Source organism: Quercus robur, chromosome 1 (assembly GCF_932294415.1).
Source record: "Quercus robur chromosome 1, dhQueRobu3.1, whole genome shotgun sequence".
In the NCBI taxonomy this organism is placed as follows: Eukaryota; Viridiplantae; Streptophyta; class Magnoliopsida; order Fagales; family Fagaceae; genus Quercus; species Quercus robur.
In genome coordinates, this window is record NC_065534.1 from 8907896 (window position 1) to 8920601 (window position 12706).

The following is a 12706-nucleotide window of genomic DNA, read 5'->3' on the forward strand; positions in this document are numbered from 1 at the left end:
AACATTATGTATGCATAGTGGAAGCAAATTGATATTCATAGAATAACTTGTCCACAACAAATCCCAAAGTGTGGGATGCTTGAATATATAAGAATGCCATATATAATTACATACAAGCTCTATATAAAAAAAAATGTAACCATGATATATTGTACTAATACATATAGAAATTGTTTTCGTGTGAAACCTAAATTAAGATTACTAACAATATAATCAATACCTGACCAGAGTATCATATGCATCCAAATCAGAGTTCTCCTGTAGAACCAAATCAAGCCTATCAATTTGCACAAAAATTGGATCTACTTTTACATTATTCACCTATGGCAACTACAAAAGCGCGACAAATCTTAAAAATCCAAAGAAAATAAAACCCCTAATAAAATCAAATCCAATTTAATTACTGAATTTTAATTGAAACCATAATTATCAATATAATCACCACCAATTTGATTTCAAAAATTTTGGTGTTTTTTTTTTTTTTTCTTTCTTTCTATTCAAGAGTGAACTTCTACTGGATCAAACCTTATACACTAAGTTAGCTAACTCAATTATATATTCAAATACTATCAATATTCATGTTAATACATTGTGAACAATGTTAAATGTATTGTAAAGGAATATTATTAATAGGAAGAAGGTTTTCATTAATTATTTACCAACTTCAAGTTTATAGTTATCGAAAAAATAAAAATTGAAGTTTATAAATCGAAGACCAACAAAAGCGTTGTACCCCCACAATTAAATTAACAAAAGCAGAAATTAGAAAAGCAATATCTCTAATCACTCTTCATAACCGATTGCTACTTAAACAATGGATTAATTAAAAAGATGAATCTTACCAAATCATTGGCTAAATTAAGAAAACAATAAAAAGTTGGACTACATAAAGAGGAATTGTTCCAATAGACAAAAGTTGATGGTGATGTGTAGACCATTTCGTTCATGTGTCTTTTTGGACTATCTCAAGCTTAGTTCAGAAAATTCCAAGGCAATAGCAACAGAAGGTTAAGAAGAGAATAAAGTGGAGAAGATAGTAGTAATAGTGAACTAAATTAACTTGAGAAGTCGAAAACATTGAGAAGCATTGAATGTGAGCAATTGGGTTTTAATTCCAATATGGTGGCAATTGAATGTTAGCTAATTGGGTTTGATGGTGGGGGGAGATGAAGAGTTGAGAGAAGGTGGAAAGACAATGGATGAGAAAGCCCTTCACAAATATGTATGAAAAAAGAGAAAGAAAAAAGGATAACAATGAAAGGATCTAACATGCTAAATTAATGATCAATGTCTTGGAGAGAATCTCTTGGGACAACTATGTGTGGAAATTGTAGAAAGATTATTGCAAAGGATGTGTCACTTGACAAAACCTCATGCTCTCCCACATGAGATCTCTGCTTTTATATATATATTGATATTGATGCTGCTACAGAGTGATTGCTATTTTTTATTTTTATTATTAAATAAATCAAGAAGAAAGGGAGCTTGATGGCTCAATCTCTATTCTTTTTCTGTGCTAAAAGCCATCCACTTACAAAATTGGTCCGTCCGACTTATAAAAAGTAGCCCAAGACAAGATTGTGAGCAATGAAATTTTACATTCCGAGTATAAAATAAAATGCTAAAATCCATAATTTATTTAAGTCTTTTAACTTTTCTTTTGTTAATTTAAGTTTTCTAAATTTCAAGTTTATTCAATGAGAACTGTTATGTCCACAACATTTTTATAACATTTTCACAACAAATTATAGGTAGTTAGTTGTTATTGGTTCAAATTTGAACCTACCATTGAGATTACTTTTTTGCCCCAACAATAACAACCCGTAACAATTTGCCACCTATGATTTGTTGTAAAAATGTTGTGGACATAACATTTCTCTTATTCAATTAAGGTATTTCCTTTGTTAAATGTTGCGGTTAATTGTCCAAAATTTTAAATTTTTTTCTTCAAAATTTTAATTAAAAAAAAAAACAATATAGGGTTGAAAAATATTTACAGAATTAAGAAAAAAAGAAGTAAATGAAAGTTCACAGAAATGTCTTAATTAAATAAACTTGAAACTTAGAAAACTGAAATAAATGAACACAAAATTAGAAGATTGAAATGAATTTTGGTGAAACTTAGATGGTAGGTTTTACATTTTAGCCAAAACAAAATCACAAAACAAAAAAATTTTCTGCTTGGGCTGAATGGTCCAATTGATATCTGAGGAGTTCTTATGTGTAGATCGACCTGCATGAAAAAAGTTATACATGTGAGAAATTTGAGGTCAATATTGTGACTGCAAAGCCAAAAAGAGCATAACTGTCGGCACTGCCAAGGGGAATTCATAACTATAATATTTTTCTTGAGTCCTTTTTTCAATAAAAAATGAAATTAGGGATTATTTTTTTATAAAAATTGAAAGAGTTACAAATTTGAATGATTATTTTTATTTTATTTTTTTGAATAGGCTTTTTGTTGAATAATTTATTCGATTATTGTTGTTTGGTCTAGTCTGATTTCTGTTTAGGTTATGTAAGGACTCAATTTGTAATAATCCCAAATTGGTATTGGGTTCGAACGTTAAAGGCCCAAACAATAAATTTGTAGAGCGTGGATGTCAAAGAACTAGGTTAACTCCAAAAGAAAAACGATTAAACTTAACGTTTATAGATGGATTAACGCTAATATAACACTCAATTTCTCCTTGAAACAAGTTCAGTTCTTTATTTCATAAGGTTTTCTTCTAAGTACTACTCGTTTAGAAGTCCTGATCTCCCTTTCCCAATGCATTCTTCCATGTTATATATTACCCTCTTGGTGTCATCTTCACCACACATGTGTAGGTTGAGTTCGGGGGATCCCTTTCTGTCTCATCCAACACCTTCTGGAACCTCCAACCAGCAGCTGTAAGACTGCCTCATCACTGTTCAGGCATTACCTCCACATTAATGCGTCCAGAGAGTTGGTTGAGAGGCAATTAATGCGGAGGTAGCTGTGGTTAAAGATATTTGTTTACCTTTTCTTTCTTACCCTTGGTCCCATGTCCCACCTTCAGTGGTAATGTAGCTCTGAGGTGTGTTTGCAACAATGTGGCGTTCGGGTCGTCCTCGAACTCATACTGCCGAGAAGGATTTTGTCCTCGGACGAATACTGAACTCACCTCACGTGATATCTACTCTCCTTTTTATTTGGTTACCCTTATAACCTGATATGAGTCTCCTCGGACAGTTTTACGTTCTCAGATGGGTCATAGGCCCAGTTAACACGATTTTAATAATTTATTGACTAACTGGCCCCCACAGGTTATTTTTGTAGTTATTTGGGTTATTTTTGTTGTTTTTATTTAAGGGTTATATATTTTTTGTTTTGTTTTTTTGTTTAAGGGGTTAAAAATTATGTTTGAGGGGACATAATTATTTTTGGAGTCCTGCTACATCTACAACATTTTTAAAACAAATTTTATGCAACAATTTGTTATTGGTAAGTTAAAAAGTGATGTCGATATTAGGACAAAATTAGAATTAGTAACTGTTATCCACTTATCACATAAGATTTGTTGTGAAATTATTGTAGATATTATTGTGAATGTAGTATTACTCTTATTTTTATTAAATCAAAATTCTTGTAATTCTCAAGTTAGGGTGGTCAATACTTTTATTAAGGTGGTCAAAATAGGTTAGTTTTGGGGGTGTGTGTGTGTGTTACACCACCCAATAACTTGTTATAGAAATTATAATTTAAAAATCCCGCCGTTGAATTACATATTCTATATGTTTTTAACATTCATACCAATTTTCATGTCAATTAGATATTATTTACCATTGGATTCATAAATTCATCTTTTATGCATTATTTTAAACTACAAAAATTGAATTTAAACAATTGATTGATGACATGGTTATTAATCTTTGATCACCTTGAAATTTTGCAAGCATGAAAAGTATATGAAGATAACATAATCTAACGGTAGATTTGTTAAAATTCACATTCAATTAAAAACTATTGAGTGGTGTAACATTCCTTAAAGTTTAAAGTTACACTAGGTGTAACTTAAACCCAACTCTCTCTCTCTCTCTCTCTCTATATATATATATATATATATATATCGCAAGTTAGGGTGGTCTTATAACCACCTGAGTTACACATAGAACCGCCCTTTGCGTAAATTGCATTAGCACGCCTTTGAACTTTCAAGTTGTTACATTAAGGCTCCATAATTTTCTTTTTTTGTCAATTTGGTACAATAACTTTGATACTATATCAATTACCTCTATCCATGCCCTGTCCATTTTCTACCTAACAGAACACATGGGTCTCACATGAGCCTAAATGTTTTTTCATCTAATAATTAAAAATAAAGGAAAATATAGAGAAAACTAAGGATGGAAGTAGGAATTTGTCTTTGGGGAACGAAAAATTGAACAATAAAATTTTGATAAAATTCAAGAGTAATAAATATACTAGAATTCAAATCTAAGTTAGTGTACGAAAAATAAAACAAGTACCTATACTATTTTTTAAAAAATTAAACAAAATAAAAGACACAAATAACAGTTTTTGAATATATTTGAAATCGTTAATGATATTTCAAAATGGATCCCAACTTTTTTTTTTGAAGTATTGAAAATCATTTATATTGGTTCTATAATAAATTTCACTACAATTTCTCTTTTAATATAACCAAGTTGAAATGGTCAAAAGCCAAAAAAATCTAGCCCTTCTTGTCTTTGGTAAATAAAATTTTATTACTTAGTCGAACAAAAAAATATCTCAAACTCTAAAGTCATGTTCTATATAAAATGCATATCTCACTTGCTACTCTACTTTCATGGACTGCAATTTCCATTAAAACTTGAAACTTGATCTTAATTGAAAAGTTCAGTATCAGCCTCATTATAAAAGCATATATTTTCATTACTCCTCACTTTCCTAGATTATGATTTCCACTAAAACTGGAAACTCTTATCTTTTTTGAAAAACTCTAATATCAAACTCATTATGAAATCTTATATTTTCATTACTCTTTATTTAGAGAATAGTGCTGTAATGGATTTATAAAGGTAGATTTTTTTAGAATTACAAAACTAGTTGGGTGAGAAGAACCCATCCAGGTTGCACGCAATGTAAAAGACTTGATGGATTGTATTAGTTCAATTACATAAGTGGTCCAATTAAACAATCAGACTATAGCTTAGATAACGATTTATTGATTTACTGGTTAAATTGGCCCTAGTTGGTCCAAGGTTAATAACTATGCAACTAAGTATCTTCATAAATCCTAGAAATAATTGACCACAATATGTATTATATTTCTGTAGTTCTATTCATATTGTGTAACAAGTATTGTGCTGATTTGGTGGTCGGGGATGTTTTTGTAGTTCTGGTGTGGCTACTTAAAGCAGCATGCATCAAGACCGGAAGGCCTCAAATGGCAAAGCGGGCGATTGAACTGGTAGAGCAACAGCTTTCCAAGGATGGCTGGTCGGAGTATTATGATGGTAAGACTAGGCGTTACGTTGGAAAGCAAGCCAGGAAGTACCAGACATGGAGCATTTCTGGCTACCTGATTGCTAAAATGATGATTGAGAACCCTTCCAATCTTGTTATGATCTCTCTTGAAGAGGATAAGAGGAAAGCCAATCCAAGGCTTAACCGCTCTACTTCATTTCCACCATAAAGAAGAGATTGAGGTTGAATTGCAATAAGTCAATAACAGGGATACGGTTATCACAAATGTATTGCTTTAGTCATGGTTGGATAGTATCTCAGTTTCCCCATTATCTTCTATCTTTTGTGAATGGTGGCTGAACCTGTCTATTTGTTGAAAATTGGAAATAGTTTTCTTGATTAGTTGCTATTACTTGTTGGATATGATCTTAAAGTTTCATTCCTTGGGTAGAAATGCTTTGTTCTTTTTCTGTTGATTTAATAATTTGGGTATTTAAGGAGGAAAAAAATAAGTTGCGAATATTATACCCAAGCCTTTTCTCAAAATCTTAGCTAAATAAATTATGTCCAAGCCTTTTCTTAAACCTTGAGCTAACTAAACATACTTATGATATAGGAACAGAGATATTGCTCTTTACTTGTTCAGAGAATGTCAGAATGTGTGCTTAATACAGCTGAACCCCGATATGTGAATATCCATGATTATGACATTGGATGTGAATTGATATCATAATTTAAATTAATACTTCAAATTAATATGGCCTTTATTTTTCTTAGATACATTCCGTTCTCTATTTCTTTGGAAAAATATATCTAAGATATGACTCAGTTTTGGGCCCTAAAATCAGGCACCTTGTAGGTTGTAGACTATTAAACTGGATTCTGCAATCAGAACTTTTGTCTTGCTATTCAGAATTGACAATCTCTAACATATCTGTATATAACATTCCAGATGATTTAGAAAAATTCATGATCATCCTGCATATGTGGTATGTAATTAGAAGATATACCTAATTTTTAAGGAAAGTTAATATCCAAACTGGTTTTGAGAAAAATTCCTCCAACACACTACATGGTCTGTTTAATGAGTTATGTGGCTTGTTTAAATAATACATATGAATGGTTTATAGATTGGCATGTAATTGGTTGGAGGCTTGGAGCAAAATTTTGTCCTTTTTTATGCCTCATATTTGTGAGGTATGACTCAAAGTTGAGTGCTACTGGATAATTCTTGGATTTGTTTTGGAATCAATTATGTTTTAGATAGCCATCGATTTTGCACGTGAAGAAGGAATGACCAGATTAATTTTCTTCTTTCTTTCTTTTTTGTTTTTCTGTTTTGGATTGGGGAATGTCTGCAATGGATTTTCAGGCTAAAATTAGTTAGTTTCCTTAGCTCTGTACCGCTTAACATCTTGCCTATTAAGTGCACAACAATGTTTTATGCTCTGTTAAGCCTATTAGGCCATTTCTTATGTCTCCTGAATCCAAACGAATCGCTTTGAATATAAGCATAATTTAAGATCATTTTGAACTAACAAAGTTGTAGGAGATCTATGGCATAATTGCTCGTACTTTATGATTTTTGTGGCTAACACGATTATAGGAGGCTCTCTGTGTCACAGGCTGGCCGATATTTAGTTAGTCTGCAGATTTTCTAAATCAAGACCTAGTAGCAAGAAGTTTGAAGGAGTTGGTTAGTTAATTAATCAAACAATAAATAGCTGGTAGAATAACTCATTAATGTTCATGAATGACTAGGTTTCATTTAGACATTTTCTAGATTTAGTTAGAGTTAGTATCTGGCCTAGAACTGAATATGTTTTCCCCAAGTTTTTGGATGAGATATTATTTTCTACAATTGATAAGTACTTTTAAAACAAGCTGTTAAAAGTGTATATCATTGCTTGATGCATTGCAAATACAAACTATTAAAACTCGATATTCCTGTGACTAAACACTTTTAGCCGGTTAGCTAGCCCTGATCTCATAACACCATTGATGAGCTTTACTTTGTGCTTTGAATTAAGCCCGAGTCCTCCTTTCCTAACCAAAAATTCGTTAGTAGTGATTATCATCATGGCGTTTTTTGTTGTTGGTTAGGACTAGGAAGTTAAGACCTTGTTTGGTTTAAAAAAATGGTCACTCATCACTCAGTTTTCATCACCCATCACTCATCACTCAGTTTTCATCACTCATTACTTATTACTTATCACTCATCACTTAAAACACCCCACCCTGTTTGGCACCATCACTCACTTGTCATCACTCAATATTTTTCAATTATTTGTGGGCCCCATACTTGTACCTTGTGTAGCTTTAACTTTTATTTTTTTTCCTTCAACCCCCAGTAGCTAAATTCATCGAACCCAGAGAGAAAAAAAAATAATTAAAAAAAAACCAAACTCACTAAACCCAGGAAAAAAAAAAAAGGAGGATGAACTGAAGACCGAATAGTGAAAAAAAAAAAAAAAGAGAAAGAGACAAAGAACTGAAGAAAGAATCAGTGAAGAGAAAAAAAAAAAAGGATGAACTGAAGACCGAATAGTGAAAAAAAAAAAAGAGAGAGAGACGAAGAACTGAAGAAAGAATCAGTGAAGAGAAAAAAAAAAAAAAAAAGAAGACCGAATAGTGAAAAGAAGAACTGAAGAAAGAATCAGTGAAGAGAAAAAAAAAAAAAAGAAGACCGAATAGTGAAAAAAAAAAAAAAAGAGAGAGACGAAGAACTGAAGAAAGAATCAGTGAAGAGAAAAAAAAAAAAAAAAAGAAGACCGAATAGTGAAAAGAAGAACTGAAGAAAGAATCAGTGAAGAGAGAAAAAAAAAAAAAAAAAAGAACGGAAGACCAACCAGTGAAAAAAAAAAAAAAAAGAGTCAGGTCAAAAGTTACGGCTGTGAATCCCTCCATGTGTGTATAATTACAAAAATGCCATTGAGTTATGAGTTATGAAAATTGAAAACAGCTAAAATGTGTTTTCAGTTTCCATAACTCATAACTCAAAAATCAAAGAATTGAGTGATGGAAACTGAGTCACGGATCATGAGTGATGGTGTCCAAATAAAAAATTTTCTGTGGATCCCACAAATTTTGGATGATGAGTGATGAAAACAAAATCATATCACTCAAAACTCACTCATCCAAACAACACCTAAGACTCCAGTGCTTAAACATCTCACACCCCACTTGTGAACTGTCAAATGTCATAGTCACTTGCACAATGGCCGATATGTTAGATGTTCATCATATTATTAAGAAATGATAAATCATGATTTTTATTATTTCATTTATTCTACTCTCATTTCATGCAAATTCGCCATATCAGTGATTGTTGGGATTGGGGATATAAAAAAAAAAGGGTAATACCACAGTTATGCGAGATTGCTGGGATTGGAGACAATTAAAAAAAAAGAAAAAAAATTAATCAAAGTATACAAAGAATATTTATTTTTTATTAGAAAAGTATTGAAACATTGAACCAAATGAAACAAAAAATCAATATTTAATTAATTAATTTTTTTTTTTGAGAAAAATTTATTCTTATTTCTAATGTGGCATTTGAGAATATTTCAATTATCTTTGCATAGAATATGTCACTTGACAGAACTTCATACACTTCCACATAACGTTTCTGCTTTTATATATATAATATATATATATATATATATATATATATATATATATATATATTTATATTGATTGAGAATGTAATTCTTTATATATTGAATTGAATGATACTCTTTAGAGGAGTATATATAGTGAGGCTAGAGAGACATATAACAGTGCACAATGATAGTTCGATTATAGTGGCCCTGAAGGTAGGCTTGGGCCTAGTGAGCAGTAACAATTATCTTTGTGTGCCGAAGATTGGTGCAATTTAATATGCCCATGGCTAGTGAAGATTGTAGTACAGCTCCATACTTTACCAAGTTGAACCTTAATTTGTTAATTTTAAGTACAAGCAGACATAATTTATAAGTTAAAAAAAAAAAAAAAAACAACAACAACAATAGCAGCAATGTACATTAAGACTTAAAAGAGACCTATCATAAATTAAGGGAACAATTATTTGTTTCACAGAAATATGAAGTATCTTTGTAAATAACTAATTGCTCTTATTTAGTGGAAATGTTAGCTTTCCCATGTAAATCAACAGATTGAAATATCAACTAGTTTTGAGTTAATTGACTTGATTCACCTGATTGAATTGATGAGCTAGTTGAATTTAAGTTGTCTTCGACATCCCCTATTGGCCTCTTCGGTGATGATAATAGGAAAGGCTTGGAAGGCATTTGTAAGCATTCAACTTCTCCTTCAAGCATTTCTACAACTTTGTTCATTGAAGGACGATCACTAGGCTTCATTTGTATACACCATAATGCGACTATGATCATCTTCTTAACAGTCTTCTTTTCCTCCTCTGTGGCATCTTCCATTTCTATGTCATTTCCTTCGTTAAATTGGCCATAGACCCAAGTTGGGAAGTAAATTTGGCTTGAATGTTCTGCAGATGCATTCAAGTTCTTTCTTTTGCTTGCCGTTTCCAACAATAACATGCCGAAACTATAAACATCAGCTTTATAGGAGACCCCTCCAATGTTTTTATAGAACAACTCTGGAGCTATATATCCTAGTGTTCCCCTTGCAGCAGTCAAAGACACTATGCTATCATCTATTGGATAAAGTTTTGCAAGTCCAAAATCTGACACTTTTGGGGTGAAGTTCTCATCAAGAAGAATGTTATGGGGCTTGATATCAAAATGCAAAATTTGCATGTCACATCCTCGATGCAAATATTCAATTCCACGAGCAACTCCAAGAGAAATATTGTATGTTTTCTCAATACTTAAGGAGATATTTCCTTCTTGAGAAAAAATGTATTTGTCAAGAGAACTATTAGGCATGAATTCGTATATAAGTGCACGCTTTCGTCCCTCAACACAGTAGCCAATAAGTTGCACCACATTCTCATGGTGAATCCTTCCAATTGTGGCAACTTCATTGATAAACTCTTGACCGTTTGCTTTGGACTTATTACTTAACATCTTTATAGCTACCAGATGACCACTTTGAAGCTTTCCTTTATATACAGAGCCATAACCTCCTTCACCCAATTTGTCCTTGAAACATTTAGTCATCTTCTTAGTTTGTGAGTAAGAGTACCTAATTGGCATGAGGTTATTATGGCTTTGCAAAAAATTTTCAATTGCGTCACACATTGATAAATGCCTTCTACGCCACTTATATATAAAAAACGCAATGACACATGGACCCCCCAACAAAATTTTTGCTGCAAAATGTAGCCCTGTGCCGAAACATCACAAAAATAATTATAAGAAAACAAATTAGTTCCTATAGTTAAATGCTCTCATCATTAACTTCTAGTTTTAGGTTGAAATTATAGTTAACTAACCGCATTCATGAATCATAATAATCAAGCACAATTTGTGTTGTATATTTAATGTAAATGTCACTTTCATTTCAAACTCAAAGTCTTATGTCCTGTTTGGATTAAGCAGGGAAGGAGGGGGAGTGAAGGGGAGTAGAGTAGAGTTAGCTGAAAATAGGCTAATTTTGGGCCAACTCTACTCTAATCCCCCCTCTTTTCCTCAATTCAAACTGACCATTAAGGAATGATATGATAAAAAGAATTAAAATAAAGTAGATCAAAAGAAAGAGACACAGGTTCATACCTATGATAGCCGCCAATTGTATCATTAAAGCTGCAAGATATACAAGAAAGACGAATTATTCTTTTTTATTCTAACAAAAATTAAACAATGAAATAAGTGACATAAATAACTTGAAAGGTCCAGGGCATAGTAAATCAGCATTAAGTCATTAACAACTTTCCCTTTTTATTCTTATTAAAGAGTATGAGATCAACTGGTTGTCCAAGTAGGCAATTAAGTACACGGTTAATAATTGCTCTACATGCATGTCATCACTAGGCACAACTCATTTCTAGATTATCTGTCTGCTTAGACAAATTGAAAACTCACATTCGAAAATTATCAGGATCAACGTTTGGGACCTTCCTGTTTTGACAAAGAAAAGAATAACATCAACGTTTGGAACCTCAAAATTAAAAATCAAGTCATTATAATGTTAAACTACAATAAATATACCTAGCATGTCGGAAAGAAAGAAACGTACAAAAGGAAATTAAAAATCAACAATAAAATATACCTGGCCATGAGAGCTCAAAACCATATACCAATTCATTGTGAACGTCTGTACAGGAAGTATTGATTGGGTCATCATTTCCTGGCCACGATGTCAGGAACATCTGCTCTACTTTGCACGAGTCCTCCACATCTCTTGCATTCGTTCTGCCAACTTTAACATATCTATACCTCTTCTTGAAATCCTTTCCACTGTCGATATTGCAAGTAGAAGCGTCCAAATAGAGTAGAGAATTCACTGGTTTTTCACAGCTCATCAAAACCACACTCCTTGACAGTTCGGTATACCCTGTCGTCTTCCGCAGATACGTGGTATATGCAGAGCCATCTTGAGTGAAATTATAGCGATTTAAAGAATAACTTGGGAAGGAGAAGTAATTATCCTTCCATATACCTGAGTCCACGACCCGGATTGTGTGTTTATTGTAATTGATTTCCTGTACATGGTATTTTCGAGCAAATAAGTATAACACAGTAGATCGATTGCTCTCACACGACAGCTCATAGCTTGAGTCCCCGCAGATTTCTGGATCGCTCTTCAATCGAAACGGATAGATTATGTTGTGGATATTGCCACAGGAAGAAGGGGGACAGTGATGATCATTCACATTAGCAGCATCACTGCAAGTTTCTTGGACTAGTATAACAGCAATAAGGGCCGTGAGTACTCCTGCAGTGAACGTCAATCCTCTCGCCATTGCTACTGGAAAACTTCCGCAGCTGTGGATGAAGATAATACGAATTTATTTTTGTGGTCTTGAAAAGTATCCTTAGTCTTCTACAAGAAAGTAACAAGTAGTTTCCACCGGAAAGTCAAAAAGTCAAATACAAGAAAGTAACAAGTAGTTTCCACCGGAAAGTCAAAAAGATGAATACAAGTTCCTGGAAGTGGGACACTTTCAACGTCAATAATGTTTTTTACCCAAAATACCCTTGCTCATAACGGTCATCCAATCCCTCGTCCCCAAAATACCCTTGCTCATCCAGTCATCCATCGGAGTGAAAAGGCAATGGCATCTACGTAAATATATATAAAACTAGGCCTGATTAACCAGAGTGCAAGAAGCTTAAAATACTTCTGAGAACGTGT

At 32.7% G+C, this 12706-nt stretch overlaps 1 protein-coding gene across 5 annotated transcripts in view; it reads right to left on the minus strand.

Moving 5' to 3' along the window:
* The window catches only part of LOC126719323 (rust resistance kinase Lr10-like), a 54674-nt gene that overhangs the window by 10393 nt on the left and 31575 nt on the right, over positions 1–12706 (minus strand). The window contains exons 1-4 of one of the 5 annotated variants that reach the window (XM_050421916.1): positions 11621–12389; positions 11434–11469; positions 11125–11154; positions 10533–10736 (exon numbers count right to left, since the gene is read on the minus strand). The exons of 1 other annotated variant lie outside the window; for it this stretch is intronic. In XM_050421916.1, the coding sequence (XP_050277873.1) occupies positions 10533–10736; positions 11125–11154; positions 11434–11469; positions 11621–12314 (964 nt within the window). In that variant the 5' untranslated portion in view covers positions 12315–12389. Of the gene's footprint in view, positions 1–9456; positions 10737–11124; positions 11155–11433; positions 11470–11620; positions 12390–12706 lie in introns of those variants that run through there. 3 more of the 5 variants (XM_050421912.1, XM_050421906.1, XM_050421900.1) reach the window with 3 other exon arrangements.